At 44.5% G+C, this 24,757-nt stretch overlaps 1 protein-coding gene across 2 annotated transcripts in view; it reads left to right on the top strand.

Moving 5' to 3' along the window:
• Positions 1 to 24,757, top strand: part of LOC122555231 (disintegrin and metalloproteinase domain-containing protein 12-like) — a 71,745-nt gene that overhangs the window by 24,078 nt on the left and 22,910 nt on the right. For both annotated transcript variants that reach the window (XM_087996149.1, XM_043701013.2), the window contains exons 3-9: positions 2,008 to 2,096; positions 9,969 to 10,047; positions 13,072 to 13,148; positions 14,075 to 14,210; positions 20,894 to 20,947; positions 22,115 to 22,186; positions 23,963 to 24,135. In XM_087996149.1, the coding sequence (XP_087852275.1) occupies positions 2,008 to 2,096; positions 9,969 to 10,047; positions 13,072 to 13,148; positions 14,075 to 14,210; positions 20,894 to 20,947; positions 22,115 to 22,186; positions 23,963 to 24,135 (680 nt within the window). The remainder of the gene's footprint in view (positions 1 to 2,007; positions 2,097 to 9,968; positions 10,048 to 13,071; positions 13,149 to 14,074; positions 14,211 to 20,893; positions 20,948 to 22,114; positions 22,187 to 23,962; positions 24,136 to 24,757) is intronic.

The following is a 24,757-nucleotide window of genomic DNA, read 5'->3' as shown; positions in this document are numbered from 1 at the left end:
TTCTCCAATGAAAACAACCCCAAGTGTCTCAGCCTTTCCTCATACGATCTTCCTACCATACCAGGCAACATCCTGGTAAACCTCCTCTGTACCCGTTCCAGTGCCTCCACATCCTTCCTATAGTATGGCGACCAAAACTGCACACAATACTCCAGATGTGGCCGCACCAGAGTCTTATACAACTGCAACATAACCTCAGGACTCCGAAACTCAATTCCTCTACCAATAAAAGCCAGTACGCCATATGCCTTCTTCACCGCACTATTTACCTGGGTGGCAACTTTCAAAGATCTGTGTACATGGACACCAAGATCCCTCTGCTCATCCACACTACCAAGTATCCGACCATTAGCCCAGTACCCCATCTTCCTGCCTCCTAATCTACAATTATTCCAACCAATTTAGCACAACATAAAGGATAAGGTCCTGTTACCCACAGCATGGAGACAAATGACATGAGCATGACTGAGTAACAGTATCTTTATTGAGGCCATTTGTCACATAATGTAATTGCTGTGAAGGATTAATATTCTTGTTGTATTGAGTTCCACTACTTCTGGTGATGCCAGTCTGTGGTGCAGAAAGGAAAGGTTTGGAGGGATATGGGCCAGGAGCAGGCAGGTGGGACTTTCATAAGCAATTCTTTGGGATTTCACCAGTTCCACAGGGTTTACTGGCTGTATCCATGATACATTCATACTTGGGCAGTCAAAGGTGTCACTTTCACTCTTCATGGCACCAGACAGCCTTCCTTTGATCAGACAGTGAAGTAAAGGTATAGGAATGATACAGTTTTGGATTATGTTTAGCGTGGACTGGTTAGACCGAAGGGTCTGTTTCCGTGCTGTATTACTCTATGATCTATGACATTAACCTTTGTAGGCGGCTGATGTATTCTGAGAGGTCCATGTAATATTTCCTGACCAGCGTGTAGTTGCACTGAGTGCACTTACCATCTTGTTAGCTGTGGCTTCTGTAAAGACTGCCAATGATCACTAGACTGGCCATAGACAAAATATACTCAAAGGGGGATAGGTGACAGAGAGCTGTGTCAAACTGCCCATATTCTGAACCACATAGTGGTTGCATTAGCAGGTATAGTCAGATGCCAGTTGTGGCAATCAGGGTAAAGCCTCAAGGTAGGGCCTGATCCAAGAGCATCTCTGGAAGGCACCATGAGGTCTCAATGTGCAGTGGAACGGTGAAGCAATAAGACAGAGAATCAGAAGCAGGCCATTCAGCCCATTGATTCCATTCTGCCATTCAATGAGACCATGGCTGATCTAATAATCTTCATCTCCACTTTCCTGCCTTTTCCCTATAACCCTTGCCCTTGAACTTTCCAATGTCTGGCTTATTTCAGGGGTCTGAGACTTCTTGCGATATCTCACAATAGATTACCCATAATAGCATCTCTCAGGTGGGGAATGCCCCGAAATTGAGAGCATTGGACATCATTCTCTCACCCACAGATGTGACCCGTCAAGCACAGGGGATTATGGTATTGGCCTCCATGCTGGGATCCACTAAAGCGAGGGCATGATCAGCTTGAGGTAACGATATAGGGGCAGGGCAGTGACACCTGGGATTTTCTTTATCAACTGGAAAGTGTTCTATTGATTTGACATGCAGCTGGTGTGACTTTCATAAGCAATTCTTTGGGATTTCACCAGTTCCACAGGGTTTACTGGCTGTATCCATGATACATTCATACTAGGGCAGTCAAAGGTGTCACTTTCACTCTTCATGGCACCAGACAGCCTTCCTTTGATCAGACAGTGAAGTAAAGGTATAGGAATGATACAGCTCCTGCCATCTCATTACACACACTGCCGTTCCTGAATAAGGGTTTCAGTGCCTCCACTGGGTTGGGAAGTGTAGAATCTGGTTTGGCCCTTTGAAGGTTTCTCCACATTGTAGTGGTCCTGGCAAGAGAGAGTTTGCATTCAGCTTGGCTCTGTGACTGTACATCCTACTGATGGTCATTTCTATTCCATTGCTTTTCAGTGGGAATTGCAAAGTGATCACGAGAACCGAGTACGGTACTTGCTGCGATTCAGAGCCAGGGACCACCTCTTGCACTTGGTGAAAACACAGTGAGTATAACACTCGTTAGAATGAGGCTGTGATATAAAGGAAGATGGTGTCCTGGGCCAATAGGTACCACCTCCCTCACCGACTGATTGTGACCCATTGTGCCAGGCACCTCCGTCAGGATGCTATGGGAATACTTGTGAACCACATGCCAATCAAGAATAGAGTTTGTGAGCTGAAATGGTACAATGATGAGCTATCATGGAATCGTACAACTCAGCCAAGGAGACTATTCAGCCCATTGCACCCATACGGGCTCCTTGAAAGTATATCTGGTGTCATACCATCTTGCTACTTCTCTCCAGCTAATACCCCTTGGCAGTTTTTCCTTTGTTATCTTTTCAGGCAGATCATTCCAGATCATCATAATGCATGGAAAAATATGTTTTTCAACTACCCTTCAATTCTTCTGCTAACCTATCTTTAGTTCCAAAAATATGAGGTAATTGGCATCAGGACAAATTGATCTTCATAGTTGCTCAACTAGTGTAACACAGACAACACACAACTGGTTCAGGCAATATCCTTTGAGGAAGAGACCCCCATCATGTCTGCCTGCTTTGGTCTATTAATGCTTTGCTTTGCATTGCACAGAGCAGTTGACTCTGAGGTGGTCCAATAAGGCCTTCAGTTATAGCAAAACGAATGGGCAGAAATTGTTGTTTTAAAAGCCTGTACTAATCTACAAACATTCAGAGCAGATCAGGTCAGAAAGGAGAGGGTGCAATGTTTGTATGCGCCTTGTCACGCCAATATAGTGCTAAAGATCACTCTGAATGTTGGGGCAGGATGCCCATCTTTCCAAAATGGAGGCTTAAACACTCTGACTTCATCACTGTATCAGTTTTCCATTGAACCGTATTGTAGGCTGTCTGAATAAGATAGCTAAACTAAACCCATTCTCACTGACAGGGTTTGATAACCAGAGGACACAGATTGGAGATTGTCTCACAAAACAATCAAGTGAAGTGAATATCATTGTTTAACACAGTGAGTTGCTATGATCCTGAATGCACTTCCTGAAAGATGGTGGATTCAATGGCATCTTTCAAAAATGAATTAGGTGGACACATGAAAAGAGAACAAATGCGGGGCAATGGCAAAATGCTCAGGAATGTGGGACTACTTGATGTGTGTCTGTATGTGTATGCATTTGTCCGTGTGTGTGTGTCAATGTGTCCATGTGTTTGTGTGTGTATGTGCCTCTTTCTCTTTGTGTCTCCATGTGTGTGTCTGTGTTTGCATCCATATGTGCATATATCTGTGTGTTTGTGTGTGTTTATTTCTGTGTCTGTCTGTGTCTGTGTATGCATATGTTTGTTTGCGTGTGTGTTTATCCATATGCCCACGTGTGTGTGTGTGTCTGTCTGCATGTTTGTACCTATGTGTGCATTTTTTTTTGTTTGTGTGTGTCCTTGTGTGCGTATGTGCCAGTGTTTGTGTCTGTCAATGTGTCTGTGTGTGTGTGTATGTCTGTGTCCTTGCGTGTGTGCCCATGTGTGCACATATGTATGTGAAAGAGGGGATTACAGGATCTCTGGAAGTGAATTTTAGTGTGAGTCTAATTCAGGCCTTCAATACTGCATTAGTTATAATATACAATCATAGACCGATCTGACTCTTTGAGGAGATATCTAATTCCTGTCTCTCCCCTGTCATATTTTTGCCCATTCAAATAAATATTCAATTTTCTTTTGAATGTTACAAAATGAATCAACTTCCACATTGATCAGTAAGCATATTCTCAATGATGTTTTATGTAAACATTCAACTCTGAATCTTTTGCCAGTCATTTTAAATTCTGTGACCTCAGATTTAGCTGACACTGGAAACAGTTCCTCATTAATTCCTCAATATCCCAATGGTTTACATTAAATGTTAAACTTTGAGACGAGATTTGATTTTATGACCATTCTAAGAATCAGTCTCTCCTTCAGGTTGTCTAAGTGCAGTTGACGCCTCAAAAACTTTCTACTTTATGATTAATGCTTGTTTTGGAGCTGCAGTGAAGTGAACAAAATGATTTAGAAAGAATCAATAGTGTAATTGAGTGATTTGTAGATATTTTCTAATATCCATTCAGTTACAGACAAAAAGAGTAATGATATAAGTTAATAATTCGTCAGGTGTTAGGTTTCAGGTTTGAGACAGATACCTGCTCTTATTATATGGGCTCTTAGTGTTATTGTTGGCTTAATGCCAATTTACTACTTTTTGTTGGATGACAGAAAATGTACAGTATTACAGAAATTTGTTCATCTGTACCATCTGGATTTGAAAGTTTTTTTCCCACAAAGAACCAAGAAGCCAGCGAACACAGCTAAAGATAAATGTTTAAAGGATTTCAAAACTCAGCTGGCAAGATTTTATACTTCGGTTTACTTCTTCTGCTGCAGTTCCCTTTATGCTTAGGATGCAGGAAGTCGGCTGTCAAGATGTTGCCAAGAAGGAAGAACACTAGTTATTGGCAAGATTGGGTAGGCTAGGATTGTTTTCATCAGTAAGGAGGAGGCTGTAGGAAGATGTACTGAGATCATTAAACCTTTAAGGATCCCTGGAGATTAGATTAGATTCCCTACAGTATGAAAACAGGTCCTTCGGCCCAAGTCCACACCAACCCTTGGAACAGTAACCCACCCAGACCCATTCCTCTACATTTACCCCTGCCTAATGCAGCTAACCTACACATTCCTGAACACTGTGGGCAATTTAGCACAGACAATTCATTTAACCTGCGCATCTTTAGACTGTGGGAGGAAACCCACGCAGACACGGGGAGAATGTGCAAACTCCACACGGTCACCCGAGGTAAGAATCGAACCTGGGCCTCTGGTGCTGTGAGGCAGCAATGCTAACACTGAGCCATCGTGCCACCCCAAAATCAGTAACTGGGGAGGTGCTCTAGCTTTAAAATTCATTGACAAAAGAGCAGACCTGCAGGAAATATTTTCATCTGATGGATGGTAGGACTCTGGAACTTATTGCTTCAAAGGACAGCAGAATCAGAAGCCCTCATCACTTTTAAATAAATACTTATATATGCAATTGAGGGGGCTATCAGTCATTGGCCTTCACCTATCACCAATGGATTGTGAGTGCAATTTGACTTGATGGCACATTGGTGACCAGGACAAACATAAGGGATGAATGGGCTCCTTTAAGCTTCCATGATTCTACAGGACAGGATGGCATTGACTTTGCCAACATTTAGTTGCCCTGCGAACAGACAGCAGTACAGGTTTACCCTGATCTAATGGTATGGTGGAATGGACTCAGGATACTGAATATTCTGGTCTTACAATGGGGCTGGCAGCTGTGAGCTTTTAGTTTAAAGCAATGTGGAGCAAATGCAGGCAAACAGGACTAGTTCAATTGTGAAAACTAGGCGCATGGACAAGTTGGGCTGAAGGGCCTATTTCCAATTACTCTATGTCGCAATATGGTTAGAGAGTTAGAGTTATACAGATGTACTGCATGGAAACAGACCCTTCAGTCCAACCTGTCCATGCTGACCAGATATCCCAACCTAATGTAGTCCCATTTACCAGCATTAGGCCCATATCCCTCCAAACCCTTCCTATTCATATACCTATCCAGATGCCTTTTAAATGTTGTACCAGCCTCCACCACATCCTCTGGCAGCTCATTCCATACACGCACCACCCTCTGCATGAAAATGTTGCCCCTTAGATCCCTTTTAAATCTTTCCCCTTTCACCCTAAACCTATGTCCTCTAGTTTTGGACTTCCCCAACAAGGGAAAAGACTTTGTCTATTTATCTTATCTATGCCCCTCATGCTTTTATAAATCTTTATAAGGTCACCCCTCAGCCTCTTACGCCCCAGCCTATTGAGCCTCTGCCTATGGCTCAAAACCTCCAACCCTGGAAATTTCTTTGTGAGTATTTTCTGAACCCTTTCAAGTTTCACCACATTCTTCCTATAGGAGGGAGGCCAACATTGCCTCCCTCCAAAACTGGCCCAACCAATGTCCGATACAGCCAAAACATAATCTCCCAACTCCTATACTCAGTGCTCTGACCAATAAAGGAAAACATACTAAACACCTTCTTCACAATCCTATCTCTCTGCGACTCCACTTTCAAGGAGCTATGAACCTGCACACCGACTTCATTTGTTCAGCAACACTCCCGAGGACCTTACCATTAAGTGTATGTGGCAAAGCTGTTCCTTTAACAAGGTTATGTTGTCCTCGGTTTTGTTTTTCAGAGAAGTAGTAAAGGACACAGGTTCTGAAAAGTCTGCGTTTGGATGGATTTTAGGGCCAATTTGTTTATAGCTAACAGATACTGCCTCAGGCAGAAGGCTTTCAAATTTAAAACAAAAAATAACTTATACAATGAAAGGGAAATGGTCAATTCTCCCAGCTCAGCTACTTTCTGGTTTGGTTTGGTTTTAGCAAGAGTAGTGAAGACAGGCTGCTGGACCCAGAAGCAGGTCCCGGCTGGTTCTCTCTCTCTCTAACTTCTCTCCTGTAAGAACCTGTTTGATTTTACCTTTTGTGCCAAAGGGTGTTTATGGGGATTGTTGCAAGTGTTTTGGAACAGCATCATTAAGTTGGGAAAGTCTGCTGGGTTTTCGGATAGGATAAGTTATTCAGTATTCTGTTTTCTGTTCTTTGTGTTTCCTTTGGTATTCTTGTAAATAAATTATGTTTTGCTTAAAACTAAGTAGTTTGACCAGCTGATTCTCTCCTGGAATATCCACTGTACACCAGCTTAAAATAACTAGCAAAGGTAGGGTTTGGACTCCCTTCTTGAAATGTTTTGAGCGGTTTGGCTCGATCCATGACATATATAAGTCCTGATTCGCCTTTCCAAAATGCAGTACCTCACATTAATCTAAACTAAACTCCATCTGCCACTCTTCAGCCCATTGTCCCATCTGATCAAGATCCTGTTGTACTCTGAAATATATTACAGAAGATTGAGTCAGCCAATGAGCTCGTTCGTTTGAATAACAGTCCGGTTTGTCCCACTGCCCGATGCAACCCATCCTTGCAAACATTTTCTCCAAGTTTTTCTCTAATTCTCTTTTAAAGACTGTTTTCACCTCACAAACAGGCAATGTATTTCACAGGTTAACCGCTCGATGTGTTAAAAAAGCTTCTCCTCTTGTTCTTATGCCACACACCTTTCATTTGCTTCTCAATCTTCACCCCACCCCAATAGCCCTGACTAGACCATTGGGCTGTTCTGTCATCAGAGAGAGAGATTGGATTAGATTAGATTCCCTACAGTGTGGAAACAGGCCCTTCGGCCCAACTAGTCTGCACTGACCCTCCGAAGAGTAACCCACCCAGACCCATTTCCCTCTGACTGGTGATGGTTTAAACTGAGGGTCCCCACACCTCAGCTGAGGTGAGAGGTTGAGAAGGAGAGTGTTTCATGGTAACCTCAGCTGATGCCAGGAATAGATCCCATGCTGTTCGTGTCACTCTGCATCACAAACCATCGATAGAATCTCTACATTGCAGAAGAAGCCATTCAGTCCATTGGATCCACACGAATCGAAACGTCGATTCTCCTGCTCCTCGGATGCTGCCTGACCTACTGTGCTTTTCCAGCGCCACACTCTCGACTCTGATCACCAGTCCTCACTTTCTCCTCTGAAGAGCATTCCATCCAGACCCACTCCATCACTGCAACCCTACATACATAGCAAAGCAACCTAATCTGCACACTCTGGGCAATTCAGTATGGCCAATCCACCTAACCTGCACATCTTTGGGCTGTGGCAAGAAATCAGAGCACCCGGACGAAACCCACGCAGATATAGGGAGAATGTGCAAACCCCACACAGACAGTCGCCCAAAGCTGGAATTGAATCCAAGTCCCTGGCACTATGAGGTAGCAGTTCTAACCACTGAGCCACTGTGCCACCTCTGAGCGAACCAACCCCCCCAAGGTTGTTCCTTGAACATTCAGCTCTAGGAGTTGGTGCCATGAGATTGCCCCATGAGAGAGAGTTAGCTCGAAAAGTAGTCTCACTCCCCTTGGCCAAATAAACTTTGAGTTAGTTTCCTTCTGTAGAAAGCCAGACTAAACCTTATGCTGAGCAAGAACATTTCCAGTGGCCTGTTACAAAATTGATGATTCGGCAAGAGTCATAGGGTTATTTGCAGCACAGAAAGAGACCATTTAGTCCTTCATTTGGATGGTGCCCCTGTGTGGAGGAACCCAGTCAGTCCCTACAGTTTTATGTTTATTTCCTCTACCTTCCCATTCAGCTTCATTTTCAAATTGTGGATTATTTCTTCTCTTGGACAGTAAGATTCTGGCATTCCTGATGAAGGGATTTTGCCCAAAGCGTCGATTCTCCTGCTTCTCGGACGCTGCCTGACCTGCTGTGCCTTTCCAGCACCACACTCTTGACTCTGATCTTCAGCATCTGCAGTCCTCACTTTCTCTTAGTAAGATCCTGGTCACTATCACTTGCATATAAAAACAAATTTCTCCTCATATTCCCCCTGGAGGAGCTCTTGCCCAAAACTTTAAAGCTGAGCCCCTTAGTCCTTGTACCATGTGGATGAGAGTTACTGTTGGTGGGAGAAAGTGAGGACTGCAGATGCTGGAGACCAGAGTTGAAAAGTGTGGTGCTGGAAAAGTGCAGCAGGCCAGGCAGCATCCGAGGAGCAGGAGAATCGACGTTTCGGGCATAAGCCTTTCTTCAGGAATTCTGAAGAAGGGCTTACACCCGAAACGTTGATTCTCCTGCTCCTCGGATGCTGCCTGGCCTGCCGCACTTTTCCATTACTGTTGGTGGGACTGAATGAACAATAGCTCTCACAAACATACAAAGCCTTACCCCTGATCAGTATTTACCTCTCTCCTGTGTGAGGGGGAAAAGTTGAATGCGCAGAATGGGAACCTGAGCTACAAGCCTCAACATTCTTTGAGGGATAAATATTTGCCGGAACACCATGGAACTTTGGTCTGCACATATAATATGAAATCTTTTACATCCACTTGAGGGATCAGATGGCTTAATACCTCATTCAAAAAATAGCACTTCTGGTAATGCTACACCTCCACAGTGCTGTACTTGGACCGTTCGCATGTGCTCTAACCCCTTAGATACAAGACCGATACCCACAGAAGCCCTACAGTGCAGATAGAGGCCATTTGGCCCATCAAGTCTGCACTGATCCTTCGAAGATCATTCCACCTAGACCCACCACCTCTAACTCTGTAACCCTGCATTTCCCATGGCTAATCCACTTAATCAAAACATCCCTGGACACTATGGGGCAATTTAGCATGGCAGAAGTGGGTACTGCAGATGCTAAGATTAGAGTCAGGTGGACTGGCCATGCTAAATTGCCGTCAAGATTAGAGTGGTGCTGGAAAAGCACAGTAGGTCAGGCAGCATCCAAGGAGTAGGAATATTGATGTTTTGGACAAAAGTCTTTCATCAGGAAGCCCTTCATCAGTTTTTGCTTGAAACATCTATTTTCCTGCTCCTCGGATGCTGCCTGACCTGCTGTGGTTTTCCAGCACCACTGTAATCTTGACGGCAATTTAGCATGGCCAATCCACCTGGCTTGCGCATCTTTGGACTGTGGGAGGAAATAGGAACACCTGGAGGAAACCCAAATTGATATGAGGAGAACATGCAAACACCCCACATTCACCCCAAGGTGGAATTGAACCCAGGTCCCTGGCACTGTGAGACAGCAGTGCTAACCACTCTGAGGTTTTCTCTGACCCACAATGAAATTTAACCATCTCACTTTACAGAACACTGAAGAAAAGGACATTGTTCATTGTCCGACAAGTGATGTGATTGAGTGAAATGTTCAAACAATAACTATCACATCTTAGAGTGTACCTTTTCTTTGTTTCATTTCCTCAGGGATCTGCTGGCACAGACCTACAGCGAGTCGCACTATCTTGCGAATGGATCCATGGTAACGGAGACAAGGCACCACTTAGTGAGTCCCGTATCTTAATGTAAAATGGTCTAGTTCTTGCACTGCACTAGCAGGCCATTCAGCCCAATTGGTCTATGCCATGTCACTGCTCTACACCAGCATCCTCTCATCTCACCTGGGCAGCACACTCTTCTATTTCTCCAAAAGAAAGGGCTTCTCTCAAGCTTCAGTCAGTGACTTTCCAAAGCAGCTCAGATGTGTATGATATGGAGATCACCAGTTACAGTCTCAGAAGTAAGAGGCGCCAATTTAAGATTGAGATGAGGAGGAATTTCTTCTCTCAGAGGGTTGTGAGTCTTTGGAACTCCTTGCCACAGAGAGCTGTAGAAGCAGAATTTCAGTGTATTTTTAATGAGGATAATCAGTATGGAGAGGCGACAACACCTCCTCCCCCATAATCCTCCACACCGTTGCCCCCACAAGGCTGCATACTCAGACCCTTACTGCCCCCCTTATACACTCACTTTGGCTTGGCCAAATTCAGCTCTAACTCCATTTACAAGTTTGCTGATGATATCACTGTAGTGGGTCAGATTTCAAACAACGGTGAGGCAGAGTACAAGAAAGAGATAGAGAGCTTCATGGCATGGTGTAAAGTCAGCAATCTTTCCCTCAATGTCAACAAAATGAAGGAGCTGGTCATCGACTTCAGGAAACAGAGTGGAGGACACACCCATCTGTATCAATGGTGCTGAGGTGGAGGTGATCGAGACCTCCCATTTGCTCAGAGTAAATATCACCAATGATCTGTACTGGTCCTCCGTGTTGATACTACTGTCAAGAAAGCACTCCCTTAGAAGGAAATTCAGCATGTCCACAAGGATTCTTACTAATTTTTATGGATGCAACATTGAATAGCAACCTCTCTGGATGTATCACAGCTTGGTATGGCAACTGTATTGCCCAAGACTGCAAGAGAGTTCTGAACGCAACCCAGTCCATCACGAAAACCAACCTTCCTTCCATCGACACTGTCTACACTTTCCGCTGCCTTGGGAAAGCACCAACATAATCAAAGGCTCCTCCCACTCCAGTGATACTCTCTTCCACTCTCTTCCATTTAGCAGAAGATACAAATGTTTGAAAACATATGCCACAGATTCAAGAACAACTTCTTCCCTGCCGTTAGCAGACGTACGAACGAACCTCTCATATGTAAAAGTTAATCTTTCTCTGCGCCTTCTCTGTAGCTATAATACTATAGACATAGAACATTACAGCACTGTACAGGCCATTCGGCCCTCAATGTTGTGCTGACCTGTAGAACCCATCTGAAGCCTGTCTATCCTACAATATTCCATTTTCATGCATATGTTTATCCAATGACCATTTAAGTGCTCTTAAAGTTGGTAAGTATACTACTGTTGCAGGCAGGAGAAAGTGAGGACTGCAGATGCTGGAGAAGAGAGCTGAAAAATGTGTTTCTGGAAAAGAGCAGCTGAAATGTCGATTCTCCTACTGTTGCAGGCAGGACATAACACTACTACTCTCTGAGTAAAGAAACTACTTCTGACATCTGTCCTACATCTGTTATCCTTCAATTTAAAGTTATATCCCCTCATGCTAGCCATCTACCATCTGAGGAAAAAGGCTCTCACTATCCACCCTATCTAAGCCTCTGATTATCTTATATGTCTCAGTTAAGTCACCTCTCAACCTTCTCTCTAACGAAGACAGCCTCAAGTCCCTCAGTCTTTCCTTGTAAGATCTTCCCTCCATACCAGGCAACATCCTAGTAAATCTCCTCTGCACCCTTTCCACAGCTTCTACATCCTTCCTATAATGCAGTGACCAATACGCAATACTCCAAGTGTGGCTGCACCAGAGTTTTGTACAGCTGCAGCATGACCTCATGGCTCTGAAACTATATTCTGCATTTTGTTTCCTGATGTATTTAAGTAAGGCATTATTTGTCTGGTTAGCACGCAAAACAATACTTTCCCCTGTATCTTGGTATATGTGATAATCATAAATAAAATCAAAATCAAAAATTAAGGCTGAGATAGATTCTTGATCAGTAGAGGAGTCAAGGTTTATGGGGAAAGGGCAGGAAAGTTGGCATGAGGAAGGTTGGACCCTGCCATGACCCTGCTGAATGGCGGAACAGGCTCAAGGGGCCGAATGGTTTACTCCTGTTCCTATTTCTTATGGTCTTATAGTCTTATTGGCATGTTCTGTAGTCTATGCTGTGCCTTGTCCTTAGTATACATGGAATCCCTGGAGTAGGGCTTTTGGCGGGGAATGGAGGGGGGGTGGGGTGCGCGTGGGATGGAGACAGAGGAAAAACACCCAACTTGCCAGTACTGAGTAATCCCTACTTGCAATGGGCACATGGCGATGTTAAACACAAGTTCAGTGGTGTATCTCACAGCCGAATATTCAAATACACACGTCACTTCTTGGAAAGGAAAGAGCTGAAACAGATCTTAGGGAGGTGTAAATATCTTCTGGAAAAAATCATTTTCCAATAAAACAAAATTGTGAGCAGATGTAGAGTCATAGAGAGGTACAGCATGGAGACAGATCCTTCAGTTCAACTTGTTCACGCTGACCAGATATTCAAAATTAATCTAATCGCATTTCCCTCTAAACCCTTCCTGTTCATATACCCATCCAGATGCCTTTCAAATGTTGTAATTGTACCAGCCTCCACCACTTCCTCTGGCAGCTCATTCTATATTCATCACTCTGCATTAAAATGTTGCCCCTTAGGCCCCTTTTAAATCTTTCCCCTCTCACCTTAAACTTATGCCCTCTAGTTTTGGACTTTCTTATCTTGGGGAAAAGACCTTGACTATTCACCCTACCCATGCCCCTCATGATTTTATAAACCTCTATAAGGTCACCCCTCAGCCTCTGATGCTCCAGGGAAAATTGACCCAGCTATTCAGCCTCTCCCTATAGCTCAAACCCTCCAGCCCTGGCACTATTAAGTGTTCTTCTAGCACATTGTGTTTTTAGTGTTTATTAGATACTGTATAACAATAAAAATGTTAAAACAGACACTTCTCAATTCTGTTCCAGAATCACTGCTGCTACACGGGTTTTGTTGAGGGCATAGAAGATTCTTCAGTGTCTCTTTGTACCTGCCGGGGTCTCAGGTAGGATTTACACCCTCAAAGCACATAGCGTTAGGTGTATTAGTCAGCGGTAAATGCAGGGTAGGGGTGGGTTACTCTTCGGAGCGTTGGTTGGACTTATTGGGCCAAATGGCCTGTTTCCATACTGTCGGGAATCCAATCTAATTATTTGCTTAATTAACCTGTTTGTTGTAGCTTACTGGTAGTACTCTCACCGCAATGTCTCGTTGTTGTGGGTTCAAGCCCCAGTCTAGATTGGCAATCCATTGTGGTATCAAGGGAATGGTGCACTATTGGTGGCATTGCCTTTCAGATGAGACTTAAAAGTGGGGCCCACCTACCGTCTTGAGGTTGAAAGTGTTACACGGCACTGTTTCAGCGTAGAGAAGGTGATTTCTCCCTCGCCTCCAGGCCACTATTAATTCCTCAATTAACATCATTAAAACAAAGCATTCGGCAGAAGATACAGAAACCTGAACACACGGACCAGCAGATTCAGGACCAGCTTCTTCCCTGCCAATATTAGACTGATGAATTGACCCTGTAGCCTCAAATAACACTGACCTTGCCAACATTGATGTTGCCTAGCGCGCGCCCTGTGCAGTGTAATCTGTATGCCTCTGTCTAAGTAATTTGGATCTGTACATCTTTGCTTACTGTGATCTGCCTGTACTACTCGTAAACAAAACGTGTCATTGTGACAAAATCAATCAATCTACCAATCAATAATCAGACCTGTATGCAAATTGGCTGCTGAGTTATTTATCTCACAGGACTGCCTGTACTTCAAAGGTGAGTCACTGTCCATATCTAAGGGGCAACATGAGATTATAAAATGTGGTTCAATAGATGTAAGTCCTTTCTTTCTGTTAATGTAATATCTATCACCCTTTGCCAAAGTTAAGTTCTTGTCAATGTGAGAGTCTCACACATGCCTCCCATTGCAGTGGCTACATATCAATCGGCGATCAGAGATATGCCATTGACCCCATGGAAAACAGCAACCAGAAACACAAAGTGATCCAGCTGGGGCATGTCCGTACCAAGAGGCACATTCTTCCTCCGTTCCCCATGACATCCATGGTAAGAAACCAAGGCTAACCCAAAATGTGGATGTTAGTCAGAAAGTGAAAGGGGCACACCAGGCTGTGTTGAAGGTTGACTCTGGATATTCAAGAAATTGTGGCAATGACACCCTTGCCAGGCCTTAATGGAACTCTAGGGCAACTGCTAGAGCTAGTGTTAGATGGTTCATCTCGATGAAGGCAGGTGATCCCAGAGGGCATCAACTATGTTTCTCAGCTTGTTAGTAAGCACTTGAAGAAGCAATTGGGCAGTTCTACTCTTCTCTAGATCTATTCCAGCCTGCCATTGTCCACATTGGAATGAAAAACCTCACAATCTTTCTGGTTACTATCAGGGTACATACCTGCGACTGCTATTGCCCTGTGTCAGCCTCCAAAGGTGGACCAATGTCCTGCTCCACCACACTTCCATCAGCTGCCCAGCACTGTCAGAATTACATCCTCATTCTACCTTTAAAGTTAACCTGCGCTTTAACATGTCTATTTATTTTCTAAGTCTAGATGCTGTATGGTTTGGTTTGACCAGGTCATAGAGCCTAAATGAAAGGGTAAATTTCACAATACAGCCAGTATCAGTGCAATACAGACTATCAGCTAATGGGGAAGTGATAGTATTACTGGAGTGTTAATCCAGAGACACAAGTAATGTTCTGGGGTCCTGGGTTCAAATCATGCCGTGGCAGATGGTGGAATTTGAATTCAATGAATCAGTTCTAGAATTAAGAGTCTAGTGATGACCATTGTCAATTGTTGGAAAAAAACCACCTGTCCTTTCGGGAAGGTAACTGCCGTCCTTTCCTGGGCTGGCCTCCATGTGACTCCAGACCCAAAGCGATGTGATTGACCCTTAACTGCCCTCTGGGTAATTAGGGATGGACAATAAGCACTGATGCTCTTATCTTGTGAATGAATAAAAAGGAAAGGTGACTCAAAGTATAGTTTACTTGGGTAAAGTAAGAGGAAGAGAAGAGAAAGTTATAAGAAGATAAAAGAAAAATAACGATTAAATGACAAAAAAAAATGTGGCTTTCAAATTCTGTACGTACAGTCCGGATGTCCAATGTCTGACAGTGTGAAATTGGACATGTTTGAAAATATCCCATTTGCTATTCAGTGCTCAATGAAATATGATTTAGCATTCAGATACTGGGACTATTTGACCAGCCATTAGATGTTAGTGGGACCCTTGTTTAATTATTGCCTTTGCCACTTTGTTTAAAGTAGAGTGTTAGTCTGGTTGCCCACACACAAAGTGGACACGAACCTTGACTCCCCCTCCCCCCAACCTGCCAGGCCCTTGAATTTGGTTAAGGATAACCCACTGATGTTTTTGTCGAAAATCTGGGAAAATACAACATCAGGCATGGTTGTTGTCCCACGTGTGTGGATTTTAGACACGGTGCCTGTACTATGAGAAAAGAGGGAAGTAGGGTGGCCTCAGAGAAAATATTTGAAACTTGAAAGTGATCTAACAATACAAGCAGTTTAGGGAGCTTGACTAAATTTAGGGATGGCAGTAAGTTGGCTGAGGTACTCTCCAATGAGGGTAAGGGAGTGGATACAAGTTGTGAACCAGAATTGGGAAGATGGAAGATTAGATTAGATTAGATTACCTACAGTGTGGATACAGGCCCTTCGGCCCAACAAGGCCACACCGACCCTCCGAAGAGTAACCCACCCAGACCCATTTCCCTCTGACTATGGGCAATTTAGCATGGCCAATCTACCTGACCTGCACATCTTTAGACTGTGGGAGGAAACCGGAGCACCCAGAGGAAACCTATATAGACACGGGGAGAATGTGCAAACTCCACACAGACAGTCACCTGAGGCTGGAACTGAACCTGGAACCCTGGTGCTGTGAGGCAGCAGTGCTAACCACTGAGCTACCGTGCACAAAGGGAAGTGGAGAGCAGGTGTGAAGGTGGTCCAGTTACATGGATCATTGAAATATCAAGAACAGGAATAGAACATAATCAAAATGGTGAATGGAATTATCTCTTTATCTCGCAAGAGCTAATCACAATTCAGTAGAAATTACGCTGTAGCCATATAAAGCCCCGGTTGAACCAAAGCTGGAGTACTGTACTGTGAGTAGTTCTGATTACTCCATGCAAAGGCATTGGAGGGAGTTCAAATTAGATACAGGGTCATCGAGGCATAGACTTGCCAGAATGATCGTGAATCAGAGTTAAATTGAAAGGAGAGACTGCAGAAGCTTAGGTTGCAATTTAGAAGGTGATTCGATTGATTGTTTTCAAGGTATTGAGGAAAACTGATAAAACAAATCGAGAAAAACTATTTCTTCTGCTCAGGGAGCTTAGGACTAAGTGAGGCTAATTTCAAAATTGAATCAGACAAATGTGAAAGGGGATTGGACTTCTATCCTATAAATACGTTTTTAGAAAGTTATTCATCAAATCAAAGGTTGGCTTTTTAACTTCCCCACTACATTCTGCCATTGAAGAAAATTATGGCTCAACCTAATTCTACACTTTGGGGCCTAGCCTAAGAATTATGGCCAGATCATTCAGGAGAGATATTGTTGTTGTTGTGTTGCCATTGTCTTACCAGACCACAGGGTCTGCTCTCTTATTAGAGAGAAGCGACTGGTGGTGATTTAACCTGAGGGCCACCAGACCACAGGTGAGGAAAGAGATTGAGAAGGAGATTTCTTCATGGGAACCTTAAACTGCTGATAGGAATTGAACCCATGCTGCTGGCATCGCACTGCTCTGTAAACCAACAACCCAAGGAAGGACTTCTCTACACACAATGGGTAGAGGTTTGGAACTCTCTTCCATGAACAGCAGTGGATGCTGGATCATTTGTTTATTTAAATCTGACATAGATACATTTTTGTTAAGCAAAACTATTAAGGGAGATGGGCCAAAGATAGGTCTATGGAGTAAGCCATGATCTCATTGAACGGTGGAACCGGCTCGAGGGATTGAATGGTCTACTCCTGTTCCTTTGACCCATGTTATATACAGTATGTGGTGATGCTACACCTGAGATCACTAGATGTTAGTTACCAGATGTACCAAGTGATCTGGGGGAAAAAGGGAGTTTGGTCAGGGTTAGGATTAGGTTGAGCCATAATTTTCTTCAATGGCAGAATGTAGTGGGGAAGTTAAAAAGCCAACCTTTGATTTGATGAATAACTTTCTAAAAATGGTATACCTGTACCTGCTTTCAGCTGGAGTGTTTAACACGCTTCAATTGGAAGATCCTTGTATTCAAAACTCATTCGAGTGTTTGGGTACACCATCAAGGCTGACACTGTATAACAGAAGGGAAGTTCTCTCCTTTAAATAGGAAGTTAAATCAAGGACCGTCCGTTGCACGTTTGTGTATAAAAGCTGGTAATGACACTTCCTGAAGATAAACAACACAATCTAGGGCGGTACTGTGGCTCATTGTTTAGCACTGCTACCTCACAGCGCCAAGGGCCTGGGTGGAGTTTGCACATTCTCCCCGTGTCGGTGTGGGTTTCCTCCGGGTGCTCCGGTTTCCTTCCATAGTCCAAGACGTTCATGTTAGGTGGATTGGCCATGCTAAATTGCCCATAATGTCACAGGGATGTGCAGGTGGGTGGGTTAGCCATGGGAAATGCAGGGTTACAGGGAAAGGTTAGGGGGTGGATCTGGGTGGGATGCTCTTTGGAGGGTCTGTGTGGACTCGATGGGCCAAATGGCCTATTTCCACGCTGTAGGGATTCTATGATTCCATGATCTCCCAGTATCCCAGCACACATTTTTTGCTCTTCAGCAACATTCATTTCAATACTATTTGTAGGATGTTGGAGAATCACAGTGCCTTTTCCCACATAAGAGATTAGAGACAATTAAAAAAAACTCCAGATGTTGGAATCCAAAATAGACAAGCAGGTGGCTGGGAGAACACAGCAAGCCAGGCAGCATCAGGAGGTGGAGAAGTTGACGTTTCAGGTGTAACCCTTCGTCAGGACTGGGGGTGGGTATAAGGGAGAGCTGCAGATAAAGCAGGAGGCAGGGGCAGGGTGGTGAAGTGGGGACAGGTGAAGATAGGTAGAGGGTACGACCTGGTTGGTCAATGGGAGGAATGAATCCGGTTGGTGGCAGGGAGGCATGGAAGAAAGGGGGAGGGGTTGGGAAGGGAGTCGGATAACTTAATGTTGAGTCCTCCAGGCTGTAGGCTGCCCAGGCAGAAGATAAAGTGTTGTTCCTCCAATAGGACCTGTGGTTTGTTTTGGCAATGGAGGAGGCCAAGGATGGTCCTGTCAGAAATGGAATGGGAGGGGAATTGAAATGGGTGATGACTGGGAGGTCCCATCAGCCCCTGTGGACCAGCTGAGATCCTCGGCGAACTGTTCCCTCAATTTACGTTCGGTCTCTCCGATGTAGAGAAGACCACCTGATGCAGTAAACAAGGTTGAAAAAGAGGTAGGTTAACCTCTGTCTCACCTGGAAGGACTGTTTGGGCCCCTGGATGGAGTGAGGAGGGTGGTGAACCGGCAGGTTTTGCATCTTTTCTGGTTGCAGGGGAAGGTACCTGGGGTTTTGGTGGCGAGGGGAGAAGGAGTTGTTGGGGAGAGTGACGTGAACCAAGGACTGTTAGAGGGAATGGTCCTTGCAGAAGGCAGAGAGAGATGGGGAGAGAAAGCTGTTCTTGGTGGTGGGGGTCTATGTGGAGTTAGCTGAAGTGTTTAAGGGATGATGTGTTGGATGCAGAGACTGGTGGAGTGATAGGTGAGGACAAGGGGAACTCTGTCTTTATTGCACTGGGGGGGTTTAGAGTGGTGGAACAGGGAATGGAGGTGGTGCAGTGGAGGGGTGTCTGTATGATGGAGGGAGGAAAAGCACATTGTTCAAAAAAGGCGGCCTTCTGGGATGCTCACGAATGGAATGTCTCCTTGTCCGAGCAGATGCGGTGGAGGTGAAGGAATTGGGAGAATGGGATGAAGTTAGAACATAGAACATAGAACATTACAGCACAGTACAGGCCCTTCATCCCTTGATGTTGCACGGACCTGTGAAACCACTCTGAAGCTCATCTAACCTATTTCCATTATCCATATGCCTATCCAATGACTATTTAAATGCCCTTTGTGAGTCTACTACTGTTGCAGGAAGTGTGTTCCATGTCCCTACTACTCTCTGAGTAAAGAAACTACCTCTGACATCTGTCCTATATCTACCACCCCTCAATTTAAAGCTACATCCCCACGTTCTGGAAGGATACTGGGTGGGAGGAGGTGTAGTTCAGGTAGTTATGGGAGTCTGTAGGTTTGTAGGTTTGTAGGACTGTAGGTTGTAAGAACAGCCGCCTTTTAACAATTTATTGATAGGATGTGGACATCATTGGCTAGGCAAACATTTGTTCACCATCCCTAATTGTCCAGAGGGCAGTTAAGAAATAACTATATTGTTGTGGGCCTGGAGTCACATGTAGGCCAGATCAGGTGAGAACTGCATATTTCCTTCCCTAACGGACATTAGTACATCAGATGGGTTTTTAACAATAATGGTTGAGCGTCCTGGAACAGAACATAGAGGCACCGTCGGTCATCACATCAATTACTACAACTCAATATCGTTCATCAGTTTACATACCTTGGCTCTACCATCAGTGAGAACCTCTCCTTGGACACAGAGATCAACAGGAGGATCAGCAATGCAGCCTCAACTCTTGTTCGCCTCACAACTTGAATATCGACAAATCCCAAGCTGACAGCGAAGACAAAACTATCAGTCTACTTCATCTGAGTCATAAGCATACTGTTGTGCAGCAGTGAAACGTGGACTACATATGCCAGACGGGAGAGGAGACTTAACACCTTCCACCTGAGGAGTATCCGGCGTATCCTGGCAAGACAGATTGTCCAACGCAGCGGTCCTATCTCACTCTAGCCTTCCCAACATGTAAACTCTGCTCAGGCAGCAGAGACTGCGCTGGCTGGGCCATGTCCACCGCATGGAGGATGGCTGCATCCCAAAGGATAAGCTCTATGGAGAGCTGGCATCCAGGAAGAGACTAACTGGGCATCCCCAGCTGCGCTACAGGGCCATCTGCATGAGGACCATGAAGGCGTTTGATATCGTTACAGAATCCTGGGAAAGGCTTACAGCTGACCTCATGAGATGGAGAAGCACCCAGAACCAACACCTCAAAACAGGGGAAAAGAAGCTGATGAGCGCTGCAGCAGACAAGTGAACACGCAGGAAGGAGTGCAGCAACTCGAGCAGATCAACAACCACATACAGACGTGACCTCTGCGACCGGGACTGTCACTCCAGCATTGGTCTCCACAGTCACAAGCGACGTTGCTCCAGGGAAGCAGAAATCTAGAGCAACGAGGATGCAACGCATGGCCAGGCATGACCAAAAGGGCGCCTGACTCACTGGTTTCATGGTCATTTTTAGACTCTTAATTCCAGATTCTAATTGATTTTAAATTTCATCCACAGTGGAATTTGAGCCCAAGTCCCCGGAACGTTACCTGCATCACTGAATTAATAAACTGTGTGATAAACCCACGGGATAAAACCCTTTGTGTATCTAAATGCACATGATAAATTTTCTAACGTTTCCAGGTGACTTAATAGCAGAACTGCAGATAATTCTCTCTGTGTGTAAGAAGGAGAATAGCAGGGACATGCATTCACCATTGTGTTCCTCTTCTTCCTTTCTCTTGACCAGAGTCGTAACGCCAACCTCAGCGTCGAGCTCTTCCTGGTGGCTGACAGAGAAGAGGTAAGGTTTTTTTATTGGGTCAAGGCCATTCAGGCCCTCAGCCTAATACTGCTGTTCAAACAGGTTATGGAAAATCTGTACTTCCACCGCACATCCCTGAATACCCATCCCTTCAACTCAAGGAGCTTCTGGCCTGATAACTGAGTGGTAATGCACAGTCACAGAATGCAAGATTTGATCCCTGGTCTGACTCATAGAGTCATACAGCACAGAAACTTCAGATTCTTCAATCCAACCAGTCCATGCCGATCATAATCCCACACTAAACTCGTCCCACCTACCTGCACTTGGCCCATGTTCCTCCAAACCTTTGTTATTTATGTAAGTGCCTTTTAAATGTTGTAACTCTACTCACATCCACCATTTCCTCAGGAGGTTCAGTTCACACGTGAACCACTCTCGTGTCTTTTTTAAATCTTTCTCCTCTCACTTTAAAAATATTCTCCCTAATCTTGAAATCCCCCATCCTAGGGAAAAGTCACCTACCATTAGTCCTATCTCATTATTATATAAACCTCTATAAGGTCACCCCTCCACCTCCTACACTCCCAGTGAAAGAAGTTCCATCCTATACAGCCTTTCTTTGTACCTTCCATACCTGGCAACATCCAAAAGTTTATGTTAGCATCCCATGGTTAAAGCAACTTGGGGAGTAGGTATGGTGGCACAGTGGGCTGGAGCGGTGAGAGGGGTTGGAAGGGGATTGGGTCGTGGTGGGGGGCGGGGGGGTGGGGGGAGGATGAGAGGAGAAATCAGCTTACCTTTCTGATCCGAATACCCAACCTGGTCACTTGGCTGCAGGAAAGCAAATGGAAATTGAAGGCAACGTTGGCTGTAATGATACCCCAATGCCCTATTCAAGATAAACCAGCTTTTCCAATGCAGATCACCCATGTGTTTGTAGTCACAAATTCGCTTGTTTTGATATCATCCTAAAGAGAGAGTGAGTTGAAAAAAAAACTTTGATGAGGTGTGAGAAACATAGGAGTGTGGATTGTGTTGGGAATATGCAAAAGTTTTCTGCTCCTGAATGAAAAGCTGCCCTGTTTTAAAATTTGCTGAGAACTGCTCTCACAGGGAACGAGACAAAATCTCTTCAAAAGTGCATTACTGACATTCTCTGCATGAAGACAGTCCTACCACTCACTATTGCTTTGTTTTCCACAGTTCCTCCGAAATGGAGGGGACCTCAGAAAGACCCAGGAACGATTAATTACTCTTGCTCATCATGTTAATCAGGTAATGGAAATAATGCTTTTCCTACTGGGCAGTCCAGTCTTAAGATCAGTATAGGAAAATGACAGGGCAGCAAATAGGTAACTCAAAACAGCCCCGAGAATCCTGATGAAGGGCTTATGCTTGAAACGTCGATTCTCCTGCTCCTTGGATGCTGCCTGCCCTGCTGTGCTTTTCCAGCAACACACTCTTCGACTCTGATCTCCAGCATCTGCAGTCCTCACTTTCTCCTACTCAAAACAGCCAATCTTGTGTTTTAACGGAATATATATGTACAGTAATAGGAAGAGAGAGTGGAGTCCCAGAAAGGAATGAGTTGGAGTGAGAGACAATACCAGGGGTGTTAATTCCAACATGCTAAATGCACAGGGACCGCTGTAGGGTTTGGAGTGAGAGAGCAAATGAAAAATGATCAGTGAATTGAAACTAAAATGTTGTCGATCTTTCACGTTTCTTTTAGTAGTTGTATTCGTTCCAAAAAAAGTGCAATGCTTGGGAGACAAAAAATGAACGAAAGAATGTATATTCAACAACAAAACAATCAGATGATATTTCACAACCTCCGTCTCTTAATCAGAAACAAACCAAATCCAGCCCCACTTTTTTTGTAATTACTTGGCATCAACACTATGGGTCGCTAGGGAGTTAGAGTTTTTCACATTAACCTTCCACTCAAGTAACCATGACAACCAAATAGATTTGGGACTATATAATGGACAGAAAATTTCAATAAGCTCCCCCAGTCTGCAAAACTGTTACATTTTTGGATAATTATTCCAACAATGTCAGAATTTATTGCCTATCCAGATTAGGTATTGCTGAAGCCCTTAAATGGGTGGTGTCTCTCGCTGTAGTGCTTGTAGCAACAACAACCATTACATTTAGGTAGTGTATTTCTCACTGAAACACCAGAATCAGAGGGAGAGATCTAGGATTGTTACAGCACACAAGGCCATTTGACCCATTATGTCCATGCTGACCCTCTAAAGCAGCAATCCATACACTGCCAATCACCTCCCATCCCTTTCAAATCCCTCCTTAGGAAAATGTAGAAAGGTTTATGACGCAGAGGGAGGTCACTTTACCTAATCCCATTTCTCAGCTCTTGTTTAGATTAGATTCCCAACAGTGTGGAAACAGGCCCATCAGCCCAACAAATCCACACCGATCCTCCAAAGGATAACCCACCCAGTCCCATTTTCCTCTGGCTAATGCACCTAACACTATGGGCAATCTTGCATGGCCAATTCACCTGACCTGCACATCTTTGGACTGTGGGAGGAAATCGGAGCACCTGGAGAAAACTCACGCAGACACAGGGAGAATGTGCAAACTCCACACAGACAGTCACCCAAGGCTGGAATTGAACCTGGGGACCCTGGTGCTGTGAGGCAGCAGTGCTAAAGTCTGTGGTGCTTATCCAGGCACCTTTTAAATGAGTTGAAGGTTTCTGCCTCTACTATCCTTTCAGAGGCTCAGTTCTAGCCCTCTCTACCTACTGTGTGAAAAGTTATTACCTCATTGTCCACCTGATTCTTCTACCGTGCACGTTTACCCAATGCCCCTGGTCACTGACCCCTTGGCTGAGGGCATCCAGTCTAACCAGGCCTCTCACAACATTGTACACCTCTGTCAAATATAGCATGGGTTTGGGACCCAGCTCAGTGAAGACTGCTCCATTACTGATATAATGAAGGGATCAGGTAGAGACTGAAGACTGAAGTAAAACTTTCTTAGGAAGATTTACAGGCACTAAGCACACTCTTGTGTTTTTTTCAGATCTATTACAAGGAGCTAAATATCCAGATATTTCTCGTCGGCATTGAAATTTGGACAACAAGAAACAAGATTAGCTCCAGCCAGGATACCTCAAAAGCTCTGCTTAATTTTATGAAGTGGAGAAGCAAAGAGCTTCTGCCAAGGATACACCATGATAACGCCCAACTTGTCAGGTACCTGTGGGCCTGTGCCGGTGCACAACTCTTTGAGGGTGTTGGGAATGAGGATGGATTTCTGGCGACAGACTGGCATCATCGCATGGGAAACTGCACTTTCCAGGTCTGAAAGCACCAAGTGATAGGCACAAAGGACATCTGCCATCCTCACCTGGTCTGACCTACATGCGACTCCAGACCCACAGCGATGTGGTTGGCTCTCCACAGCCCTTGGCCAATTAAGGATGACCAATGAATGCTGGCCTAGCCAGTGATGCATTTGCCCTTTGGATGAATAAGAAAAAAGACAATTCTGAAGTCTGAGAATTAGCACCCACACTCTTCATTTACATGGAGTCTTATCAGAACATAAGAACATAAGCTAGGAGCAGGAGTAGGCCGCTCGGCCCTTCAAGCCTGCTCTGCCACTCAATAAGATCATGATTGATCTTTTCATGGAATCAGCTCCAGTGTTTTCACCATATCCCTTAATTCCTTTATTTTTCAAACAAGTATCTATCTTAGTTTTAAAGGGGATTATTGAAGTAGCGTCAACTACTTCCCTGGGCAAGGAATTCCATGGATTAACAACCCTCTGGGTGAAGAAGTCCCTACTCAGTTCAGTGCTAAATCTGCTCCC

Source organism: Chiloscyllium plagiosum, unplaced genomic scaffold (assembly GCF_037043375.1).
Source record: "Chiloscyllium plagiosum isolate Xiang-an unplaced genomic scaffold, Cpla_swu_hap1 HiC_scaffold_1, whole genome shotgun sequence".
Classification (NCBI taxonomy): Eukaryota; Metazoa; Chordata; class Chondrichthyes; order Orectolobiformes; family Hemiscylliidae; genus Chiloscyllium; species Chiloscyllium plagiosum.
The sequence above is the reverse complement of the archived record's forward strand: the minus strand, read 5'-3'. Positions and strand labels throughout refer to the sequence as shown.